This window comes from Oncorhynchus masou, chromosome 5 (assembly GCF_036934945.1).
Source record: "Oncorhynchus masou masou isolate Uvic2021 chromosome 5, UVic_Omas_1.1, whole genome shotgun sequence".
NCBI lineage: Eukaryota > Metazoa > Chordata > Actinopteri > Salmoniformes > Salmonidae > Oncorhynchus > Oncorhynchus masou.
The window spans coordinates 90242392-90265931 of record NC_088216.1 but is presented as its reverse complement, the minus strand read 5'-3'; the positions used below and the strand labels follow the sequence as shown (position 1 = coordinate 90265931).

The 23540-nt window shown below is 46.4% G+C and overlaps 1 protein-coding gene across 1 annotated transcript in view; it reads right to left on the bottom strand.

Moving 5' to 3' along the window:
• Positions 1–23540, bottom strand: part of LOC135540433 (plasma membrane calcium-transporting ATPase 2-like) — a 222071-nt gene that overhangs the window by 150491 nt on the left and 48040 nt on the right. Inside the window, 1 exon segment of the mRNA XM_064967060.1 lies at positions 7375–7569. Within this exon segment, the coding sequence (XP_064823132.1) occupies positions 7375–7569 (195 nt within the window).

Here is a 23540-nt window from a genome sequence, read left to right as displayed (position 1 = left end):
GTGGAGGAAGACCCGTCTTAATCTTATGCGTTCCTCACAGAGGTACCAACAACAAGCCAACAGACGTCGCCGTCCCGGGCCTACCCTGCGCCCCGGCCAGAGAGTCTGGCTCTCCACAAGAGACTTACCTCTACGGGTGGAGTCTCGCAAGCTGTCCCAAAAATACATCGGTCCCTTCAAGGTTGCCAGGAGAGTTAACCCAGTTTCTTATCGCCTACACTTACCCAGATCCCTTAAGATTAATCCCACATTTCACATTTCATTGTTAATTAACCTCTTGAAACTCCCCATCCCGGATCCGGGATTGTGACTAAGCCTCAGGCTCATTAGCATAACGCAACGTTAACGATTTCTGAAAATCGCAAATAAAATTAAAATAATGCGTTTGCTCTCAAGCTTAGCCTTTTCTTAACAACACTGTCATCTCAGATTTTCAAAATATGCTTTTGAACCATAGAAATTGACTAATTTGTGTAAGAGTATGCTAAGCTAGCATAGCATTTTGTGTAGCATGTAGCACGCAACATTTTCACAAAAGCCAGATAACCAAATAAATAAAATCATTTACCTTTGAAGAGCTTCTGATGTTTTCAATGAGGAGACTCCCAGCCACATACCAGATGCGCAGTGTTTCCTGAAAGCGTCTGTGTGTAGGAGAAATCGTTCCGTTTTCTACATTGCGCCTGGCTACCGAAACGAACCGAAAATGCAGTCACCTACAACGTGAAACTTTTTCCGGATTAACTACATAATATCGACCGAAACATGGCAAACGTTGTTTGGAATCAATCCTCAAGGTGTTTTTTCACATATCTCTTCATTGACATGCAGTTCGTGGAAGCTTGCTTCTCTCTCTGTGCCCCATGGAAAAATACTGGCAGGTGACTTTTGCGCACCAATTTCGGCGCAGGACACCGGGCGGACACGTGGTAAATGTGGTCTCTTATGGTCAATCTTCCAATGATCTGCCTACAAATACGTCACAATGCTGCAGACACCTTGGGGAAACGACAGAAAGGGCAGACTCATTCCTCTTGCGTTCACAGCCATATAAGGAGATCATGAAAGACAGAGCCTCAAAAATCCTTGTCATTTCCTGGATGCCAAGTCATCTTGGTTTTGCCTGAAGCTCACGTTAAAGGGCACGCACAGAGAAGATATTTGTATTTCTGGACACGTCAGAGTGTTTTCTTTCGAACAGTAGCAATTATATGCATAGTCGAGCATCTTTTTGTGACAAAATATCTTGTTTAAAACGGGAACGTTTTTCTTCCAAAAATGAAATAGCGCCACCATAGGTGTAAGAGGTTAACCTGTTGTTTTTTCTCCCCTTGTCCCGGCAGACAGACCTCCCCCTCCGCCTCGTGTCATTGGAGGCCAGCCGGCTTATACCGTCCATCGGATACTGGATTCCCGCCGGGTGCAGCGGTCCTGGCAGTATCTGGTGGACTGGGAAGGCTACGGTCCCGAGGAGCGCTCCTGGGTTCCTGCCAAAGACATCCTGGACCCTGACCTCATTCGTCAGTTCAGGGCCCTCCACCCTGAGAGAGCTGGTAGGAACTTCAGGAGCCGTTCCTAGGGGGGGGATTCTGTCAGGATTTGGCCAGGGTTGTTCCGGGTTTTGGTCACTAGATGCCCCCATTGTGCTTTTTGACCTTATGTTTTTTCCCTTGTTCCCCATTATTATTTGCACCTGTGCCTCGTTTCCCCTGATTGTATTTAAACCCTTAGATTCCCTCAGTTCTGTGCTCTGTGTTTGTATGTTAGCACCCAGCCCTAGTGTTCTGTGTATTCTTGTCGATTCCGGTGGATGCTCTTGTGGAATTCTGTTTTTGTTTTTGAGTATCTCTTGAGGCTTTTTTGTGCTATTCCTACCACCTTTTGGATTTGCCATTTTTTGTATTGAAGGACTTCTCCTTTTTACTTTATTAAATACACCGTCTTAAGTACTGCTGTGTCTGCCTCATCTTCTGGTTTCTGCTGACTATTCGTGGCTAGTTGGTTAAGTGACTGTTTCTCACTCCGGAGACCCAGGTTCGTAACCGGGTCCTGACACCTCCCCTCAAAAACTATTCTCCCCCCCCAGATCTCACCTCCCTCACACTCAGTAACTATTCTCCCCCCCCAGATCTCACCTCCCTCACACTCAGAAACTATTCTCCCCCCCAGGTCTCACCTCCCTCACCCTCAGAAACCATCCCCCCCAGATCTCACCTCCCTCCCCCTCAGAAACCATTCTTCCCCCAGATCTCAGGTCCCTCACCCTCAGAAAACCATCCTCCCTCACCCTCAGAAACCATCCCCCCCGGATCTCACCTCCCTCCCCTCAGAAACCACCCCCTCACCCCCCCTCCCTCCCCCTCAGAAACCATTCTCCCCCCCAGATCTCCCCGGAACTCACCGATCATTCCAAAAGCTTCCCAATGCACAGTCACTCCTGTTAACAAGACTTAAGGGATCATGTTTAGCTAGTATGACAACACGGTAGTGATGAGCTCGTACACAATTAGTGTTTTTCCATTACAGCGCCAGTGTTTTCACCAGAAGGCCATGTCCTGGCCGTTCTGCCTCCCTAGGTGACAAAAAAAAAAACTAGTGTTACCCAGCTCCTATCCCGGCAAAATGAATAGTGTACAATGTTGGCCAGCAGGGCTATTCTACAGCCCCATCCACGTGGTCCCGTATAACTATTCTAATAGGATCACATGACCTGGCCTCCACAATCACCTGATCTCAACCCAACTGAGATGGTTTGGGATGGGTTGTCGTGCAGAGTGAAGGAAAAGCAGCCTCCAGCATATGTGGGAACTCCAGGTGTAGCTGGTTGAGAGAATGCCAAGAGGGTGCAAAGCTGTCATCAAGGCAAAGGGTGGCTACTTTGAATAATCTAAAATCTCAAATATATTTTGACTTGTTTAACACTTTTTAGGTTCCTGCATGATTCCATATGTGTTATTTCACAGTATTAATGTCTTCACTATTATTCTACAATGTAGAGAAAAAAATAAAAATAAAGAAAAACCCTTGAATGAGGAGGTGTGTCCAAACTGTTGACTGGTACTGTATGTGATGGGATGTATTGTCATTATGGACAGTATGTGGATTTAATATGTAGTACAGTCATGGCCAAAAGTTTTGTGAATGACACAAATATGAATTTTCACAAAGTCTGTTGCCTCAGTGTTGTTAGATGTTACTATGGAATACTGAAGTATAATTACAAGCATTTCATATGTGAAATGTCAAAGGCTTTTATTGACAATTACATGAAGTTGATGCAAAGAGTCAATATTTGCAGTGTTTTCTCTTCTTTTTCAAGACCTCTGCAATCCGTCCTGGCATGCTGTCAATTAACTTCTGGCAGCCCATTCTTGCATAATCAATACTTGGAGTTTGTCAGAATTTGTGGGGTTTTGTTTGTCTACCCACTTCTTGAGGATTTACAACAAGTTCTCAATGGGATTGAGGTCTGGGGAGTTTCCTGGCCATGGACCCAAAATATCAATGTGTTGTTCGTCACCAAACTGTTCCTGGGTGGTTGGGAGAAGTTGCTCCCAACCATGAATGTGTGTTGGTACCATTCATTATTCATGGCTGAGTAGCAACCCCACACATTAATGGTCTCAGGATGCTTTACTGTTGGCATGACACAGGACTGATGGTAGCGCTCACCTTGTCTTCTCCGGACAAGCTTTTTTCCGGATGCCCCAAACAATCAGAAAGGGGATTCATCAGAGAAAATGACTTTAACCCAGTCCTCAGCAGTCCAATCCCTGTACCTTTTGCAGAATATCAGCATGTCCCTGATGTTTTTCCTGGAGAGAAGTGGCTTCTTTGCTGCCCTTCTTGACACCAGGCCATCCTCCAAAAGTCTTTGTCTCACTGTGCGTGCATATGCACTCACACCTGCCTGCTGCCATTCCTGAGCAAGCTCTGTACTGGTTCGTGCCCCGATCCCGCAGCTGAATCAACTTTAGGAGACGGTCCTGGCGCTTGCTGGACTTTCTTGGACGACCTGAAGCCTTCTGCAGAAATGCAGTGGAAATGTTTTTTGGGAGATTCAGTTCATTTGGATGAAAAAGAGGGACTTTGCAATTTATTGCAACTCATCTGATCACTTTTCACAACATTCTGGAGGATATGCAAATTGCCTTCATATAAACTGAGGCAGCAGACTTTGTGAAAATAATATTTTAATATTTGTATAAATCTCAACGTTTGGCCACGACTGTATATCTGTAGAATACATAGGATAAAATAGTATAGATACAGCAATAGTTAAATAAGATGGACTTGACTAGAATGCAGTATATACATATGAAATGAGTAAAACAGTATTAAAGGGATCTGTGTTCCATTATTAAAGGGATCTGTGTCCCATTATGAAAGGGATCTGTGTCCCATTATTAAAGGGATCTGTGTTCCATTATTAAAGGGATCTGTGTCCCATTATTAAAGGGATCTGTGTCCCATTATTAAAGGGATCTGTGTCCCATTATTAAAGGGATCTGTGTCCCATTATTAAAGGGATCTGTGTTCCAGTATTAAAGGGATCTGTGTCCCACTATTAAAGGGATCTGTGTTCCATTATTAAAGGGATCTGTGTCCCATTATTAAAGGGATCTGTGTTCCATTATTAAAGGGATCTGTGTCCCATTATTAAAGGGATCTGTGTTCCAGTATTAAAGGGATCTGAGTCCCATTATTAAAGGGATCTGTGTCCCATTATTAAAGGGATCTGTGTCCCATTATTAAAGGGATCTGTGTCCCATTATTAAAGGGATCTGTGTCCCATTATTAAAGGGATCTGTGTCCCATTATTAAAGGGATCTGTGTCCCATTATTAAAGGGATCTGTGTTCCATTATTAAAGGGATCTGTGTTCCATGTCTATGAACACTACCTTTCAAAAGTTTGGGGTCATTTAGAAATGGGCTTGTTTTTTAATGAAAATTTTAAAAATTGTCCATTAAAATAACATCAATTTGATCAGAAATACAGTGGAAATTGTTAATGTTGTAAATTAATATTGTAACTGGAAACAGCAGATTTTGAATGTGAGGTTATTTTCCTGGCACCACACTCCGGGTGCCATCAACTCCTCCCTATTGGCTGTCTCATCATTGTTGGTAATCAAGCCTACAATTGTTGTGTCGTCTGCAAACTTGATGATTGAGCTGGAGGCGTGCATGGCTACATAGTCATGGGTGAACAGGGATTACTGGAGGGGCTGAGCACGAACCCTTGTGGGGTCCCAGTGTTGAGAATCAGTGAAGTGGAGATGTTGTTTCCTACCTTCACCACCTAGGGGTGACCCGTCGGGAAGTACAGGACCCATTTTCATAGAGCAGTGTTCAGGCCCAGGGCCTCAAGCTTAATGATGAGCTTGGAGGGTACTGTGGTGTTGAATGCTGAGCTGAAGTCAATGAACAGCATTCTAACATAGGTCTTCTACTTGTCCATGTGGGATAAGGCAGAGTGCAGTGTGATGGCAATTGCATCGTCTGTGGATCTATTGGGGCGGTACGCAAATTGAAGTGAGTCTAGCATGACATGGGGAGGTGGAGGTGATATGATCCTTGACTAATCTCTGAAAGCACTTCATGATGACAGAAGTTACGGGGCGATAGTGATTTAGTTCTGTTTCCAGCACCAAAGCTCTGGAGTCTCACTGGGCCGTGGCCTCAGTGTTTCTGCTCTCACTTGGGGCCAAAGCCAGGACACATATTTTTCAGCTTGCATTTATATAACAATGGCTAATTGTGAACATGGGCACCGAACACAGTTTCCTAACACCTTCTCACAAAGGAACAGTCTTGATGATGCAGAGGTTGTTGATTCTGCTCTTCACAAGTCCTCAGTGTCATCCCTAGTTATGGAAACACGGTTCCCAAAATATAACACAAGAGCCTACATAAACATTGCGACCAGCTCCGGCTCGCCAATTAGGCGATTAAGTCAAATTCACATAAATAGCCTATATGCCACTTGGGAACAGAAATGTTCTTTTGTTTTTTTGGACAGAATTATATGAGGTGTTATGTGTTGTTGAAGGTGCGTCAGTTTTGGCTCAGAAAATGCTGGGAAAAGCAGATGACCCCTCTTCATGAGATGTTGCCGATGATGATTCAGGCTCCTACGCAACTTTGCAGTATTTTTTTTTACTGTTATTAGCCCGGAATGTTCTTTGCATTATTACATACAGGCAGATTTTTTGTTGTTGTTGTTGATATCAGCAAGGCGGAAACTCACCAGCATTTTGACCAGGAATACGACTTTCCTGAATTGTATCCTTCGTTCGTATCATTTAAGGCGAATAAACTCATCCCAGCTCCATTACGGCGGGAAAAGAAGTATTCAGACTTTTAGTCTGAAGGAGCACACCATCCAGCGCTTCCAAGTATATTACTCGCTAATATTCAGTTGCTGGACAATGAAGTAGATAAGCTCAGGGCGAGGATCTCCTTCCAGATAGATATCAGGGACTCTGTTTCATGTAATCATGGCTCTCTCTGGATATACTGTCCCCATCCATACAGCCAGCTGGGACCGAGAGACTGAAACATGACTTCTATCTCAATGCCATCAAACTGTTAAACAGCCATCACTAGCACAGTGAGGCTGCTGCCTATGTACAGACTTGACATCATTGGCCACTTTAATAAATGGATTACGAGTCACTTTAATAATGTTTACATGTCTTGCATTACTCCTCGTATATATGTATATAATGTATTTTCTACCATCTATTGCATCTGGCCTATTCCTCTCGGTCATTGCTCATCCATATGTTTTATATATGTATATATTCTTATTCCATTCCTTTACTTAGATGTGTGTATATTAGGTCGTTTTTGTGAAATTTTTAGATTCCAGAAGCACAAGTATTTCGCTACACTCGCAATAACATCTGCTAACCATATGACCATTAACATCTGCTAACCATGTCACCATTAACATCTGCTAACCATGTGACCAATAACATCTGCTATCCATGTGACCATTAACATCTGCTAACCATGTGACCAATAACATCTGCTATCCATGTGACCATTAACATCTGCTAACCATGTGACCAATAACATCTGCTAACCATGTGATCATTAACATCTGCTAACCATGTGACCAATCACATCTGCTAACCATGTGACCAATCACATCTGCTAACCATGTGACCATTAACATCTGCTAACCATGTCACCAATAAAACTTGATTTGAAACACTAAAGTCTGGGCCTTCATGGTAGGTAAAACACCAGGTTAAGTCCTTAGTTGAAATTCACCAAATATGACCTTTAGATTTAACACAATAGGAGTGTATGCATGCCTGCGTGCGTACGTATGTCTCCACGTATGTACGCGTCTCAGTACTCACACTCTCCGCTGTCCCCTCCCGGAGGCTGATAGAAGGACAGTCCCAGAGAGATCAGGGCAGCCACCTCCAAGATGATCAGAGTCACGTCCTGCAGGGCCTCCCATACTAACTGGAGGAAGGTCTTTGGCTTCTTCGGCGGTATAAGGTTTTCCCCATACACTTCTTTCCTCTTATCTAGGTCATCTCCTGTTAAGCCTGTTGGGAGAAAGAAAAGGCAGTGAGAAAGAATCTTGATTGGTTGTTTAGTTTGGTGTTTTAATAGAGGAAATTAGGGAAAGACCACCTGATCAAACCTGTTCTGTTTTCAAACATCAAACATCCTACTTTATGTCCCTCCTTCCCTCCCTTACACTCTCTCTCTCGCGCTGAATGGTGCTGCAATAGATAGCTGACCTTTTACTCTCCTGACCAATCCTGATGGTTTCTGTGATTATTTGCGCTGATCTGAACTTTTTTTTGCACATAATGTTTCCGGCATTGTTTCCTATGACCGCAAACAACTTCTGGACATTAGAACAGGGATCACTAACCTTGATTGGATTAAGATTTCTACTTCAAGGAGGCGGGGGCGCAGGACAGTGGTATACTATATAGACATACTACTAGTGGTGGTAGAGATATTAGAGGTAGTAATACTACTAGTGGTAATGGTAGGGTGAGGCAGGTTACCGGAAGGTATAATCAAATTAAAAATTGGAAAGAGATTGAAAATAAGTTGAAATATATATACAAAAAATACAAAGGTTCACGAGACACGAACAAAAGACGTCTTCACTGCAACGCCATCTTGGAATAATATAAGACATGCAAGTCACATCCCTGTTCTGGGGCTTTATAAGGGTTATAACAGTAGTGTATCTAAGACCAGAAGCATGAAGACAGACTTAAAAAAAACACTAGTAGTATTACTACCTCTAATATCTCTACCATTACCACTAGTAGTATTTATACCTCTAATATCTCTACTACCATTACCACTAGTAGTATTTATAAACTCTAATATCTCTACCATTACCACTAGTATTATTTATACCTCTAATATCTCTACTACCATTACCACTAGTAGTATTTATACCTCTAATATCTCTACCATTTCCACTAGTAGTATTTATACCTCTAATATCTCTACCACCATTACCACTAGTAGTATTTATAACTCTAATATCTCTACCATTACCACTAGTAATATTTATACCTCTAATATCTCTACCATTACCACTAGTAGTATTTATATCTCTAATATATCTACTACCATTACCACTAGTAGTATTTATAACTCTAATATCTCTACCATTACCACTAGTAATATTTATACCTCTAATATATCTACTACCATTACCACTAGTAGTATTTATAACTCTAATATCTCTACCATTACCACTAGTAATATTTATACCTCTAATATCTCTACTACCATTACCACTAGTAGTATTTATACCTCTAATATCTCTACTACCATTACCACTAGTAGTATTTATACCTCTAATATCTCTACCACCATTACCACTAGTAGTATTTATACCTCTAATATCTCTACTACCATTACCACTAGTAGTATTTATACCTCTAATATCTCTACCATTTCCACTAGTAGTATTTATACCTCTAATATCTCTACCACCATTACCACTAGTAGTATTTATAACTCTAATATCTCTACCATTACCACTAGTAATATTTATACCTCTAATATCTCTACCATTACCACTAGTAGTATTTATATCTCTAATATATCTACTACCATTACCACTAGTAGTATTACTACCTCTAATATCTCTACCACCATTACCACTAGTAGTATTTATACCTCTAATATCTCTACTACCATTACCACTAGTAGTATTTATACCTCTAATATCTCTACCACCATTACCACTAGTAGTATTTATACCTCTAATATCTCTCCTACCATTACCACTAGTAGTATTTATACCTCTAATATCTCTACCATTAGCACTAGTAGTATTTATACCTCTAATATCTCTACCACCATTACCACTAGTAGTATTTATACCTCTAATATCTCTACCACCATTACCACTAGTAGTATTTATACCTCTAATATCTCTACTACCATTACCTCTAGTAGTATTTATACCTCTAATATCTCTACCACCATTACCACTAGTAGTATTTATACCTCTAATATCTCTACTATGATTACCACTAGTAGTATTTATACCTCTAATATCTCTACCATTACCACTAGTAGTATTTATACCACTAATATCTCTACCACCATTACCACTAGTAGTATTTATACCTCTAATATCTCTACCACCATTACCACTAGTAGTATTTATACCTCTAATATCTCTACTACCATTAACACTAGTAGTATTTATACCTCTAATATCTCTACCATTACCACTAGTAGTATTAATTCCTCTAATATCTCTACCACCATTACCACTAGTATCAATTATACCTGTAATATCTCTACCTACTTTAACTATAACTAACTGTCAACTTCACACCTACATCAGTACTACAACCACCATCAACATTACTACTACTCAAATCAAATCAAATCAAATTTTATTTGTCACATACACATGGTTAGCAGATGTTAATGCGAGTGTAGCGAAATGCTTGTGCTTCTAGTTCCGACAATGCAGTAATAACCAACAAGTAATCTAACTAACAATTCCTAAACTACTGTCTTATACACAGTGTAAGGGGATAAAGAATATGTACATAAGGATATATGAATGAGTGATGGTACAGAGCAGCATATGTCATGTCTTATTATGTCTGTTCCTGTCCTTTCTCTTCACTCTGTCTCTCTCTGCTGGTCTTATTAGGTTACCTTCTCTTTCTCTCCTTCTCCAGCTGTTCCTCATCTCCCCTAACTAGCTCATTCACCCTTTCCCCACCTGTTCCCTTTTTTCCCTCTGATTAGGTCTCTATTTCTCTCTCTGTTCCTGCTACTTTCGGTGTCAGATTCTCGTTTGTGTTTCTCATGCCAGAAGCAAGCTATCGTCTCGTTTGCTTCCACCTAGTCCTATCCTGTCGGAGTCTGCCTGGCAGGTGCATCCTGCACTCTACTAACTATCTTTTGTTCCATTGACAACGTCGGAAGAGGATCTATGCCATTCCTGTTTTTTCATTAAAAGAACTCTGTTTCTGTTAAAACCGCTTTTGGGTCTTCACTCAAGTACATAACAGAAGAATCTGACCAAGAATGGACCCAGCGGCTCCGGACCCTTTGCACTCCGCCGTCGAGATCCAGGGAGCGATGCTAGGCAGACACGAGGAGGAATTGTCTGCTGCTCGACATGCCGTTGAGACCCTGGCCGTCCAAGTCTCCGACCTCACAAGACAGGTTCACCAACTCCACCTCGATCCACCGCCCACTTCCAGGGTTTCCGAGTCTCCGGAGCCCAGGATCAATAACCCGCCGTGTTACTCTGGGGAGCCCACTGAGTGCCGCTCATTCCTCACTCAGTGTGATGTGGTGTTCTCTCTCCAGCCCAACACTTACTCCAGGAGCACAGCCCGCATCGCCTACGTCATTTCTCTCCTTACCGGACGGGCGCGTGAGTGGGGCACGGCAATCTGGGAGGCGAGGGCTGAGTGTATTAACCAGTATCAGGACTTTAAGGAGGAGATGATACGGGTTTTTGACCGTTCTGTTTTTGGGGAGGAGGCTTCCAGGGCCCTGTCTTCCCTATGTCAGGGGAATCGATCCATAACGGATTATTCTATTGAGTTTCGCACTCTCGCTGCCTCTAGTGACTGGACAGAGCCGGCTTTGCTCGCTCGTTTTCTGGAGGGTCTCCTCGCCGAGGTTAAGGATGAGATTCTCTCCCGGGAGGTTCCTTCCAGTCTGGACTCCTTAATAGCTCTCGCTATTCGCATAGATAGAGCGACGGTTTGATCTTCGTCGCCGAGCTCGTGGAAAGGAGTTTGCGTTCTCCGTTGTCCCCCTCTCCGCATCACTGCCACCTGCCGCATCACTGCCACCCTCCTCCGCCGGCTCGGATGCTGAGCCTATGCAGCTGGGGGGTATCCGCATCTCGGCCAAGGAGAAGGAACGGAGAATCACCAACCGCCTCTGTCTCTACTGCGGCTCCGCTGGTCATTTTGTCACCTCATGCCCAGTAAAAGCCAGAGCTCATCAGTAAGAGGAGGGCTACTGGTGAGCGCAACTACTCAGGTCTCTCCTTCAAGATCCTGCACTACCTTTCCGGTCCATCTCCGCTGGCCCGGTTCATCTGCTTCCTGCAGTGCCTTGATAGACTCTGGGGCGGAGGGCTGTTTTATGGACGAGACCTGGGCTCGGGAACATGACATTCCTCTCAGACAGTTAAGGGATCCCACGGCCTTGTTCGCTTTAGATGGTAGTTCTCTCCCCAAGATTCAGCGTGAGACGCTGCCTTTAACCCTCACTGTCTCTGGTAATCATAGCGAAACCATTTCTTTTTAATTTTTCGTTCACCTTTTACACCTGTTGTTTTGGGTCATCCTGGCTAGTGCGCCATAACCCTTCTATTAATTGGTCTAGTAATACTATCCTATCCTGGAATGTTTCTTGTCATGTGACCTGTTTAATGTCTGCTATCCCTCCTGTTTCCTCTGTCTCTTCTTCACAGGAGGAGCCTGGTGATTTGACAGGGGTGCCGGAGGAGTATCACGATCTGCGCACGGTGTTCAGTCGTTCCAAGGCCACTTCTCTCCCTCCACACCGGTCGTATGACTGTAGTATTGATCTCCTTCCGGGAACTACTCCCCCCGGGGTAGATTATACTCTCTGTCGGCTCCCGAACGTAAGGCTCTCGAGGATTATTTGTCTGTATCGCTCGACGCCGGTACCATAGTCTCCTCCTCCTCTCCCGCCGGAGCGGGGGTTTTTTTGTTCAGAAGAAGGATCCCTGCGCCCATGCGTGATTATCGAGGGCTGAATGACATAACAGTTAAGAATCGTTATCCGCTTCCTCTTATGTCTTCAGCCTTCGAGATCCTGCAGGGAGCCAGGTTTTTCACCAAATTGGACCTTCGTAACGCCTACCATCTCGTGCGCATCAGGGAGGGGGACGAGTGGAAGACGGCGTTTAACACTCCGTTAAGGCACTTTGAATACCGGGTTCTTCCTTTCGGCCTCGTTAACGCTCCAGCTGTCTTTCAGGCACTAGTTAACGACGTCCTGAGAGACATGCTGAACATTTTTGTTTTCGTTTACATGGACGATATCCTGATTTTTTCACCGTCTCTCCCGATTCATGTTCAGCACGTGCGACGCGTCCTCCAGCGCCTTTTGGAGAACTGTCTTTATGTGAAGGCTGAGAAGTGCACTTTTCATGCCTCCTCTGTCCCTTTTCTCGGTTCTGTTATTTCCGCTGAGGGCATTAAGATGGATCCCGCTAAGGTCCAGGCTGTCATTGATTGGCCCGTTCCTAAGTCACGCGTCGAGCTGCAGCGCTTTCTTGGCTTCGCGAATTTCTATCGTCGTTTCATCCGTAATTTCGGTCAGGTGGCAGCTCCCCTCACAGCCCTTACTTCTGTTAAGACGTGCTTTAAGTGGTCCGTTTCCGCCCAGGGAGCTTTTGATCTTCTCAAGAATCGTTTTACATCCGCACCTATTCTTGTTACACCTGACATCTCTAGACAGTTTGTTGTTGAGGTTGACGCGTCAGAGGTGGGCGTGGGAGCCATTCTTTCTCAGCGCTCCCTCTCTGACGGCAAGGTCCATCCTTGCGCGTTTTTCTCTCATCGCTTATCGCCGTCAGAACGTAATTATGATGTTGGTAATCGCGAACTGCTCGCCATCCGCTTAGCCCTAGGCGAATGGGGACAGTGGTTGGAGGGGGCGACCGTTCCTTTTGTCGTTTGGACTGACCATAGGAACCTTGAGTACATCCGTTCAGCCAAACGACTTAATGCGCTTCAGGCTCGTTGGGCTCTGTTTTTCGCTCGTTTCGAGTTTGTTATTTCTTATCGTCCGGGCTCAAAAAACACCAAGCCTGATGCTTTATCTCGTCTCTTCAGTTCTTCTGAAGTCTCCACCGACCCCGAGGGGATTCTCCCTGAGGGGCGTGTTGTCGGGTTGACTGTCTGGGGAATTGAGAGGCAGGTAAAGCAAGCACTCGCTCACACTCCGTCGCCGCGAGCTTGTCCTAGGAACCTTCTGTTCGTTCCCGTTCCTACTCGTCCGGCCGTTCTTCAGTGGGCCCACTCTGCCAAGTTAGCCGGCCACCCCGGCGTTCGGGGTACGCTCGCTTCCATTCGCCAGCGTTTCTGGTGGCCCACTCGGGAACGTGACGCGCGTCGATTTGTCGCTGCTTGTTCGGTCTGCGCGCAGACTAAATCTGGGAACTCTCCTCCTGCCGGCCGTCTCAGACCGCTTCCCATTCCCTCTCGACCGTGGTCTCACATCGCTTTAGATTTTATCACCGGACTGCCTTCATCAGCGGGGAAGACAGTTATTCTTACGGTTGTCGATAGATTCTCTAAGGCGGCTCATTTCATTCCTCTCGCTAAGCTCCCTTCTGCTAAGGAGCCGGCTCAGATCATTATCGAGAATTCATGGCCTTCCGTCAGACGTCGTTTCAGACAGAGGCCCGCAGTTCACGTCTCAATTTTGGAGGGAGTTTTGCCGTTTGATTGGGGCTTCCGTCAGTCTCTCGTCCGGCTTTCATCCCCAGTCTAACGGTCAAGCCGAACGGGCCAATCAGACTGTTGGTCGCATCTTACGCAGTCTTTCTTTTCGTAACCCTGCGTCTTGGTCAGAACAGCTCCCCTGGGCAGAGTACGCCCACAACTCGCTTCCTTCGTCTGCTACCGGTCTATCTCCTTTTCAGAGTAGCCTCGGGTACCAGCCTCCGCTGTTCTCATCTCAGCTCGCCGAGTCCTGCGTCCCCTCCGCTCAGGCTTTTGTCCAGCGTTGCGAGCGCACCTGGAAGGGGTCAGGTCGGCACTTTGCCGTAATAGGGCGCAGACTGTTAGGGCCGCTAATAAAGCGTAGGACCAAGAGTCCTAGATATTGTTGCGGTCAGAGAGTATGGCTCTCCACTCAGAACCTTCCCCTTAAGACAGCTTCTCGCAAGTTGACCCCGCGGTTCATTGGTCCGTTCCGTATTTCTCAAGTCATTAATCCTGTCGCAGTGCGACTTCTTCTCCCGCGCTATCTTCGTCGCGTTCACCCGGTCTTCCATGTCTCCTGTGTTAAGCCCGTTCTTCGCGCCCCCGCTCGTCCCTCCCCCCATCCTTGTCGAGGCGCACCTATCTACAGGGTTCGTAAGATTTTGGACATGCGTCCTCGGGGCCGTGGTCATCAGTACCTAGTGGATTGGGAGGGGTACGGTCCTGAGGAGAGGAGTTGGGTTCCCTCTCGGGACGTGCTGGACCGTTCGCTGATCGATGATTTCCTCCGTTGCCGCCAGGTTTCCTCCTCGAGTGCGCCAGGAGGCGCTCAGGTGAGTGGGGGGGGGGTACTGTCATGTCTTATTATGTCTGTTCCTGTCCTTTCTCTTCACTCTGTCTCTCTCTGCTGGTCTTATTAGGTTACCTTCTCTTTCTCTCCTTCTCCAGCTGTTCCTCATCTCCCCTAACTAGCTCATTCACCCTTTCCCCACCTGTTCCCTTTTTTCCCTCTGATTAGGTCTCTATTTCTCTCTCTGTTCCTGCTACTTTCGGTGTCAGATTCTCGTTTGTGTTTCTCATGCCAGAAGCAAGCTATCGTCTCGTTTGCTTCCACCTAGTCCTATCCTGTCGGAGTCTGCCTGGCAGGTGCATCCTGCACTCTACTAACTATCTTTTGTTCCATTGACAACGTCGGAAGAGGATCTATGCCATTCCTGTTTTTTCATTAAAAGAACTCTGTTTCTGTTAAAACCGCTTTTGGGTCTTCACTCAAGTACATAACAGCATAGGCAAGATACAGTAGATGGTATCGAGTACAGTATATACATATGAGATGAGTATGTAAACAAAGTGGCATAGTTAAAGTGGCTAGTGATACATGTATTACATAAGGATGCAGTCGATGATATAGAGTACAGTATATACGTATCCATATGAGATGAATAATGTAGGGTAAGTAACATTATATAAGGTAGCATTGATTAAAGTGGGTAGTGATATATTTACATCATTTCCCATCAATTCCCATTATTAAAGTGGCTGGAGTTGAGTCAGTGTCAGTGTGTTGGCAGCAGCCACTCAATGTTAGTGGTGGCTGTTTAACAGTCTGATGGCCTTGAGATAGAAGCTGTTTTTCAGTCTCTCGGTCCCAGCTTTGATGCACCTGTACTGACCTCGCCTTCTGGACGATAGCGGGGTGAACAGGCAGTGGCTCGGGTGGTTGATGTCCTTGATGATCTTTATGGCCTTCCTGTAACATCGGGTGGTGTAGGTGTCCTGGAGGGCAGGTAGTTTGCCCCCGGTGATGCGTTGTGCAGACCTCACTACCCTCTGGAGAGCCTTACGGTTGAGGGCGGAGCAGTTGCCGTACCAGGCGGTGATACAGCCCGCCAGGATCCTCTCGATTGTGCATCTGTAGAAGTTTGTGAGTGCTTTTGGTGACAAGCCGAATTTCTTCAGCCTCCTGAGGTTGAAGAGGCGCTGCTGCTCCTTCTTCACGATGCTGTCTGTGTGAGTGGACCAATTCAGTTTGTCTGTGATGTGTATGCCGAGGAACTTAAAACTTGCTACTCTCTCCGCTACTGTTCCAACTATGTGGATAGGGGGGTGTTCCCTCTGCTGTTTCCTGAAGTCCACAATCATCTCCTTAGTTTTGTTGACGTTGAGTGTGAGCCCTCACCTCCTCCCTGTAGGCCGTCTCGTCGTTGTTGGTAATCAAGCCTACCACTGTTGTGTCGTCCGCAAACTTGATGATTGGGTTGGAGGCGTGCGTGGCCACGCAGTCGTGGGTGAACAGGGAGTACAGGAGAGGGCTCAGAACGCACCCATGTGGGGCCCCAGTGTTGAGGATCAGCGGGGAGGAGATGTTGTTACCTACCCTCACCACCTGGGGGCGGCCCGTCAGGAAGTCCAGTACCCAGTTGCACAGGGCGGGGTCGAGACCCAGGGTCTCGAGCTTGATGACGAGCTTGGAGGGTACTATGGTGTTGAATGCCGAGCTGTAGTCGATGAACAGCATTCTCACATAGGTATTCCTCTTGTCCAGATGGGTTAGGGCAGTGTGCAGTGTGGTTGAGATTGCATCGTCTGTGGACCTATTTGAGCGGTAAGCAAATTGGAGTGGGTCTAGGGTGTCAGGTAGGGTGGAGGTGATATGGTCCTTGACTAGTCTCTCAAAGCACTTCATGATGACAGAAGTGAGTGCTACGGGGCGGTAGTCGTTTAGCTCAGTTACCTTAGCTTTCTTGGGAACAGGAACGATGGTGGCCCTCTTGAAGCATGTGGGAACAGCAGACTGGTATAGGGATTGATTGAATATGTCCGTAAACACACCAGCCAGCTGGTCTGCGCATGCTCTGAGGGCGCGGCTGGGGATGCCGTCTGGGCCTGCAGCCTTGCGAGGGTTAACACGTTTAAATGTTTTACTCACCTCGGCTGCAGTGAAGGAGAGACCGCATTTTTCCGTTGCAGGCAGTGTCAGTGGCACTGTATTTTCCTCAAAGCGGGCAAAAAAGTTATTTAGTCTGCCTGGGAGCAAGACATCCTGGTCCGTGACTGGGCTGGATTTCTTCCTGTAGTCCGTGATTGACTGTAGACCCTGCCACATGCCTCTTGTGTCTGAGCCGTTGAATTGGGATTCTACTTTGTCTCTGTACTGACGCTTAGCTTGTTTGATAGCCTTACGGAGGGAATAGCTGCATTGTTTGTATTCAGTCATGTTACCAGACACCTTGCCCTGATTGAAAGCAGTGGTTCGCGCTTTCAGTTTCACGCGAATGCTGCCATCAATCCAAGGTTTCTGGTTAGGGAATGTTTTAATCGTTGCTATGGGAACGACATCTTCAACGCATGTTCTAATGAACTTGCACACCGAATCAGCGTATTCGTCAATGTTGTTATTTGACGCAATACGAAACATGTCCCAGTCCACGTGGTGGAAGCAGTCTTGGAGTGTGGAGTCAGCTTGGTCGGACCAGCGTTGGACAGACCTCAGCGTGGGAGCTTCTTTTTTTAACTTTTGTCTGTAGGCAGGTATCAGCAAAATGGAGTCGTGGTTAGCTTTTCCGAAAGGGGGGCGGGGCAGGGCCTTATATGCATCGCAGAAGTTAGAGTAACAGTGATCCAAGGTTTTTCGCCCCTGGTTGCGCACTCGATATGCTGATAAAATTTAGGGAGTCTTGTTTTCAGATTAGCCTTGTTAAAATCCCCAACAACAATGAGTGCAGCCTCCGGATAAATGGTTTCCAGTTTGCAAAGAGTTAAATAAAGTTCGTTCAGAGCCATCGATGTGTCTGCTTGGGGGGGGATATATACGGCTGTGATTATAATCGAAGAGAATTCTCTTGGTAGATAATGCGGTCTATATTTGATTGTGAGGAATTCTAAATCAGGTGAACAGAAGGATTTGAGTTCCTGTATGTTTCTTTCATCGCACCATGCCTCGTTAGCCATAAGGCATACACCCCCACCCCTTTTCTTACCAGAAAGGTGTTTGTTTCTGTCGGCGCGTGGAGAAACCCGTTGGCTGCACCGCTTCGGATAGCGTCTCTCCAGTGAGCCATGTTTCCGTGAAGCACAGAACGTTACAGTCTCTGATGTCCCTCTGGAATGCTACCCTTGCTCGGATTTCATCAACCTTGTTGTCAAGAGACTGGACATTGGCAAGAAGAATGCTAGGAAGTGGGGCATGATGTGCCCGTCTCCGTAGTCTGACCAGAATACCGCCTAGTTTCCCTCTTTTTCGGAGTCGTTTTTTTGGGTCGCTGCATGCGATCCATTCCGTTGTCCTGTTTGTAAGGCAGAACACAGGATCCGTGTCGCGAAAAACATATTCTTGGTCATACTGATGGTGAGTTGACGCTGATCTTATATACAGTAGTTCTTCTCGACTGTATGTAATGAAACCTAAGATGACCTGGGGTGCTAATGTAAGAAATAACACGTAAAAAAAACAAAAAACTGCATAGTTTCCTAGGAACGCGAAGCGAGGCGGCCATCTCTGTCGGCGCCGGAAGTAGTACTACTACTACTGCTACCACCACCATCACCCCATCATTAAACTACTACTGTTACCATCACACCAACTAACATACCACTACTATTTGGAGTACCAATAACATAATAAGAAGTATTATTATTATAATAGTAATAATAATGGTAATAATATAGTAGTTTTATTAATAATGTGTTACTGCTTAATGACAACAATTTAATTGGTAATGAGTTGTGCTTGTTTTCCTCTGGGTTTAATAATTAAACGTTTGTATTAAATTCATTGAATAATTAACTTCCTGGTCTGCCTCTATCTCCATATTTTCATCTCTCCGTCTTCGTCTCCCTTTCCTTCTCTGTCTATTTGGCAGTGTTATTATAGGAACCATCAGACTGTACTGATTAACTAACAGTGTTATTATGAGAGACATCAGACTGTAATAATTAACTAACAGTGGCATTATGAGAGACATCAGATTGCAGTGGCAATACTGCCCAGCGGGCCATAGAATAGAATGACTACATGAGCATCAACAGATTATGCTATCATAACTGCCACTAGAACAAACCACTAGGACAAACCACTAGGACAAACCACTAGGATAAACCACTGGGACAAACCACTAGGACAAACCACTGGGACAAACCACTAGGACAAACCACTGGGACAAACCACTGGGACAAACCACTGGGACAAACCACTGGGACAAACCACTGGGACAAACCACTGGAACAAACCACTGGGACAAACCACTAGGACAAACCACTGGGACAAACCACTAGGACAAACCACTGGGACAAACCACTGGGACAAACCACTGGGACAAACCACTGGGACAAACCACTGGGACAAACCACTGGAAGAAACCACTGGGACAAACCACTAGGACAAACCACTGGGACAAACCACTGGGACAAACCACTGGGACAAACCACTGGGACAAACCACTGGGACAAACCATAAGGACAAACCACTGGAACAACCCACTGGGACAAACCACTGGAACAAACCACTGGGACAAACCACTGGAACAAACCACTGGGACAAACCATAAGGACAAACCACTGGAACAAACCACTGGGACAAAACACTGGAACAAACCACTGGGACAAACCATAAGGACAAACCACTGGAACAAACCACTGGGACAAACCACTGGAACAAACCACTGGGACAAACCATAAGGACAAACCACTGGAACAAACCACTGGGACAAACCACTGGGACAAACCACTGGGACAAACCATAAGGACAAACCACTGGAACAAACCACTGGGACAAACCACTGGAACAAACCACTAGGACAAACCACTGGGACAAACCACTGGGACAAACCACTAGGACAAACCACTGGGACAAACCACTGGAACAAACCACTGGGACAAACCACTGGGACAAACCATAAGGACAAACCACTGGAACAAACCACTGGGACAAACCACTGGAACAAACCACTGGGACAAACCACTGGGACAAACCACTGGGACAAACCACTGGGACAAACCACTGGGACAAACCACTGGAACAAACCACTAGGACAAACCACTAGGACAAACCACTGGGACAAACCACTGGAACAAACCACTAGGACAAACCACTGGGACAAACCACTAGGACAAACCACTGGGACAAACCACTGGGACAAACCACTGGGACAAACCACTAGGACAAACCACTGGGACAAACCATAAGGACAAACCACTGGAACAAACCACTGGGACAAACCACTGGGACAAACCACTGGGACAAACCACTGGGACAAACCACTGGGACAAACCACTGGGACAAACCACTGGGACAAACCACTGGGACAAACCACTGGGACAAACCACTTGGACAAACCACTGGGACAAACCACTGGGACAAACCACTAGGACAAACCACTGGAACAAACCACTGGGACAAACCACTGGAACAAACCACTGGGACAAACCACTGGGACAAACCACTGGGACAAACCACTGGGACAAACCACTGGGACAAACCACTAGGACAAACCACTGGAACAAACCACTGGGACAAACCACTGGGACAAACCATAAGGACAAACCACTGGAACAAACCACTGGGACAAACCACTGGGACAAACCACTAGGACAAACCACTGGGACAAACCATAAGGACAAACCACTGGGACAAACCACTGGGACAAACCACTGGGACAAACCACTGGGACAAACCACTGGGACAAACCACTGGAACAAACCACTGGGACAAACCACTGGGACAAACCACTGGGACAAACCACTAGGACAAACCACTGGGACAAACCACTGGGACAAACCACTAGGACAAACCACTGGGACAAACCACTGGAACAAACCACTGGGACAAACCATAAGGACAAACCACTAGGACAAACCACTGGGACAAACCACTGGGACAAACCACTGGGACAAACCACTAGGACAAACCACTGGGACAAACCACTGGGACAAACCACTGGGACAAACCACTGGGACAAACCACTGGAACAAACCACTGGGACAAACCACTGGGACAAACCACTGGGACAAACCACTGGAACAAACCACTGGGACAAACCACTGGGACAAACCACTGGGACAAACCACTGGGACAAACCACTAGGACAAACCACTGGGACAAACCACTGGGACAAACCACTGGGACAAACCACTGGGACAAACCACTGGAACAAACCACTGGGACAAACCATAAGGACAAACCACTAGGACAAACCACTGGGACAAACCACTGGGACAAACCACTGGGACAAACCACTGGGACAAACCACTGGAACAAACCACTGGGACAAACCACTGGGACAAACCACTGGGACAAACCACTGGGACAAACCACTGGGACAAACCACTAGGACAAACCACTGGGACAAACCACTGGGACAAACCACTGGGACAAACCACTGGGACAAACTCCTGGGACAAACCACTGGGACAAACCACTGGAACAAACCACTAGGACAAACCACTGGAACAAACCACTGGGACAAACCACAGGGACAAACCACAGGGACAAACCACAGCTAGCTAGGTGTCAACACAGGAATATGGTGGTTATGACTGAGCTAGTGGTCCAATCATCAGTTATGAATCACATAACCTAAGAAGATTGTATCCAGTGAAAACAAACAGATATTTCCATCTCAGGGTTTCAACACCAGCGGTGTGTTTGCGGGGCGGCAGGGTAGAGTGTAGAGGCGGTAGGGTAGCCTAGTGGTTAGAGTGAAGAGGTGGTAGGTAGTCTAGTGGTTAGAGTGTAGAGGAGGCAGGTAGCCTAGTGGTTAGAGTGTAGAGGAGGCAGGTAGCCTAGTGGTTAGAGTGTAGAGGTGGAAGGTAGCCTAGTGGTTAGAGTGTAGAGGAGGCAGGTAGCCTAGTGGTTAGAGTGTAGAGGAGGCAGGTAGCCTAGTGGTTAGAGTGTAGAGGAGGCAGGTAGCCTAGTGGTTAGAGTGTAGGGGCGGCAGGTAGCCTAGTGGTTAGAGTGTAGAGGAGGCAGGTAGCCTAGTGGTTAGAGTGTAGAAGAGGCAGGTAGTCTAGTGGTTAGAGTGTAGAGGAGGCAGGTAGCCTAGTGGCTAGAGTGTAGAGGCAGTAGGGTAGCCTAGTAGATAGAGTGTAGAGGTGGTAGGTAGCCTAGTGGTTAGAGTGTAGAGGAGGCAGGTAGCCTAGTGGTTAGATTGTAGAGGAGGCAGGTAGCCTAGTGGCTAGAGTGTAGAGGAGGCAAGTAGCCTAGTGGTTAGAGTGTAGAGGAGGCAGGTAGACTAGTGGTTAGAGTGTAGGGGCGGCAGGTAGCCTAGTGGTTAGAGTGTAGAGGAGGCAGGTAGCCTAGTGGTTAGAGTGTAGAGGAGGCAGGTAGCCTAGTGGTTAGAGTGTAGAGGAGGCAGGTAGTCTAGTGTTTAGAGTGTAGAGGAGGCAGGTAGCCTAGTGGCTAGAGTGTAGAGGCGGTAGGGTAGACTAGTGGATAGAGTGTAGAGGTGGTAGGTAGCCTAGTGGTTCGAGTGTAGAGGAGGCAGGTAGCCTAGTGTTTAGAGTGTAGAGGAGGCAGGTAGCCTAGTGGCTAGAGTGTAGAGGCGGTAGGGGAGCCTAGTGGATAGAGTGTAGAGGAGGCAGGTAGCCTAGTGGTTAGAGTGTAGAGGCGGCAGGGTAGCCTAGTGGTTAGAGTGTAGAGGAGGCAGGTAGCCTAGTGGATAGAGTGTAGAGGCGGCAGGGTAGCCTAGTGGTTAGAGTGTAGAGGCAGGTAGCCTAGTGGTTAGAGTGTAGAGGCAGGTAGAGCCTTCCACCACTGTTAAATTATTGAGATAAGCTGAGAGCTGTGGTTTTGATACAAATGGTCAATGACACTCCTAGATCATCAAATAAGTTGGGTCACCATTCAGACACCATTGGGTCACCATTCAGACACCATTGGGTCACCATTCAGACACCATTGGGTCACCATTCAGACACCATTGGGTCACCATTCAGACACCATTGGGTCACCATTCAGACACCATTGGGTCACCATTCAGACACCATTGGGTCACCATTCAGACACCATTGGGTCACCATTCAGACACCATTGGGTCACCATTCAGACACCATTGGGTCACCATTCAGACACCATTGGGTCACCATTCAGACACCATTGGGTCACCATTCAGACACCATTGGGTCACCATTCAGACACCATTGGGTCACCATTCAGACACCATTGGGTCACCATTCAGACACCATTGGGTCACCATTCAGACACCATTGGGTCACCATTCAGACACCATTGGGTCACCATTCAGACACCATTGGGTCACCATTCAGACACCATTGGGTCACCATTCAGACACCATTGGGTCACCATTCAGACACCATTGGGTCACCATTCAGACACCATTGGGTCACCATTCAGACACCATTGGGTCACCATTCAGACACCATTGGGTCACCATTCAGACACCATTGGGTCACCATTCAGACACCATTGTGTCACCATTCAGACAAGTGCATCGATCTGATCTTCTGTAATATACCATTGCTCAAAGGCAGGTCAATGCCAGTGGGCTGGACAGACCATAATATTATGACCGTAACCATGAACACCAAGGTTCCAAACAACACACCCCCCCCCCCTCACCCAAGAATTG